This window comes from Branchiostoma belcheri, unplaced genomic scaffold (assembly GCF_001625305.1).
Source record: "Branchiostoma belcheri isolate BF01 breed outbred unplaced genomic scaffold, Haploidv18h27 scaffold118, whole genome shotgun sequence".
Lineage (NCBI taxonomy): Eukaryota > Metazoa > Chordata > Leptocardii > Amphioxiformes > Branchiostomatidae > Branchiostoma > Branchiostoma belcheri.
Window position 1 is genome coordinate 207,846 of NW_017802580.1, and position 2,366 is coordinate 210,211.

The 2,366-nt window shown below is 40.0% G+C and overlaps 1 protein-coding gene across 1 annotated transcript in view; it reads right to left on the reverse strand.

Moving 5' to 3' along the window:
• Positions 1-2,366, reverse strand: part of LOC109462502 — a 10,144-nt gene that overhangs the window by 6,669 nt on the left and 1,109 nt on the right. Inside the window, exons 2-4 of the mRNA XM_019759056.1 lie at positions 1,176-1,577; positions 809-919; positions 246-368 (exon numbers count right to left, since the gene is read on the reverse strand). Coding sequence (XP_019614615.1) covers positions 246-368; positions 809-919; positions 1,176-1,577 — 636 coding nt within the window. The remainder of the gene's footprint in view (positions 1-245; positions 369-808; positions 920-1,175; positions 1,578-2,366) is intronic.

Sequence of the window (2,366 nt, forward strand, 5' to 3'; positions counted from 1 at the left end):
TATTTATTATATATATATATTTATATAGAGAGACAGAAACAAAGAGAGAGAGTGAGAGATAGAGAATGAGAGTATTCAGATAGTAATTTCTATAATCAAAACAAGATATAATAGAAATACATGCCTAGGGGTTTCTTGCGAATAAAATAATTATTACTACTTTAATACAAGTCTATCTGCTAGTGTACAAATGAGCTCCCAAAGTTAAGTAATAACGAGAAAAACATGTCTTTAAAATTACTTACCAACCATATTATCTCGAACAAACTGATAACAGTTTTCCTCGTCCGAATAGTCTCCACAGTCATCTTTCTCGTCACATACTTGCGTCTTGTTGATGATGTTTCCATTTCGGCATACCTTTTTATCTGTAGATAATGAAGAAAAAAATGTCACTCAAGTCATTTTTAGGTTAATTTGAAAAACAACTCTGTGCGCCGCTGGAGTCCGGCATTTCCGTCTTTTGGCTCGTGCTATTTCCGCTTACGCCCGGCGCCCACAGCCTAAGTGACGGCCACATGTGGCCTTTTCTACGGCCCTCAATCGGCCAGGGGCTCGGTGGGCGAGGTTACACATGGCTTCGCTGTTTTCTCTACTTTCAACTTGACTAGTTACAGCTACACGATCGCCAGACACCATTGACAGTGATTTGGACAGGCCCCACATTGACAAAGCTCGGCGGTGACTGTAAAAGCTGAGGCAGGCAATCAGGTCTGAGGAGTTTGCAAATGTCCTCTGATTGAAGTCAGCGACGAGAAACTTAAAAAAAAATCTATATCATATATGAGAAAAACACTCAATTTCGTACCACAGTTGTTTTCATCGCTCCCGTCACCACAGTCCACGATCCCGTCACAGACCATTGTGTACACATCGCAGTTACCGTCTGAGCATACCGTTCCGTTAAATCCAGAACAAGCTAAATAAAAAGGCATAATGTAACACTTTTGCTCCAAAATTGAAATATATCTAACCGCAAAACCATGTAATCATGATTTACTTCCATTTTTCAACATGTTTATATCACATTACTGACATTTGAGAATATCACATTACTGACATTTATCGTTGGCAATAAATCAGCCCACACGAAGTGCACTTAGTTTGTGGTGCCATCAGAACTACTAGAATGTAAAGAAACATGAATGGCAGTTGTAAAATGAATGATTACTTACACTGAAAAAACATGACCTCGTAGACTTGGGTTAACGGAGTAAAAGAGGTAAATTCCAGGCGCCAATGCTGTCCAGTGGAAAGGAATCCACTCAGTTCAACATACTTTTTAATGTCACCTAAGCGTTGGACGACATTTACAATATGCCACCGTTTTCCTGCTGTTGTTGAACGAAAGAGTGTCACATGTGGTTTATGGTCGGGATCTATAAAGACACGGACCCGTGAGAGTGTTATTGGCGTCTGGAGATCAAAAGTCAGCTGCCACGAGCCCTCCTCAGCCGCACGCTTCCAGCCTGTGTTTAGGTTGGAGTCAAGAACATAGCCAGAAATATATCGGGCACTTTCTGAGGCAAGCCAGACATCTGAAGTCACCCATGTAGGATCAGTCTCCAACCATCCACCTAGACAGTAACAGTCTGTTTTAAACATTGGGTAGCAGTATACTATATTATATTCAATGCCCGATGGTAGTTTAATCACCTTTAACCCTACCTAGACCGGGGGGGGGGGGGTCCATTATTGAACGCAGAATAATTATTGAATTTATCCATCAATCCTACAATTGACTTCCTGATCTACGTTAATCTTCAGTTTATTAGCACCTCTTGCGAATTATCAAACAAAGCTGTTAAACTTTCCTAAGAAGTTGTAGGATGCTAAGCTTAAGTTACATGGCTGATTTATTTGTATGCTCATTTCAATAGAAGAGTCGTCATAAATGTTTCCAGAGTGCTCTCTCGGATATCATAGTATATCAAGCTCCACTAGATATATGCTCTAACCCATCCATACACATGGTTTCTCTCTATGAACTGGTAACTCATGGTAACTCTATTAACTGCTGATGTTTGATTTGACTTTTTGACAGTTTTTTTTATTCATTCAAGCATAGACAATGTATCCAGAGCGTTAAAAAGGGAGCTGTGGTTATTTATCCCAATGTTTTAGCACCATATTTTCTTTTAGTCTAAAAACATGCTAGTCACTTTGACATGGGATATTTGTTAAAAAGCATGCCATCCCGTTTTTTTACTAAAGGTACGCTGCATATTAACCCAGGAAGCGGTCGGCTGTGGTCGGTTGTGGTATTTAGGCAGACCCTTCCAGTGGTCCATTACATGAATGCTCAAAAGAAAATAAGAGCGATAGTCTTAAGGCGTCCAATGCAATTTCAGAGCAGCAAAAAACAT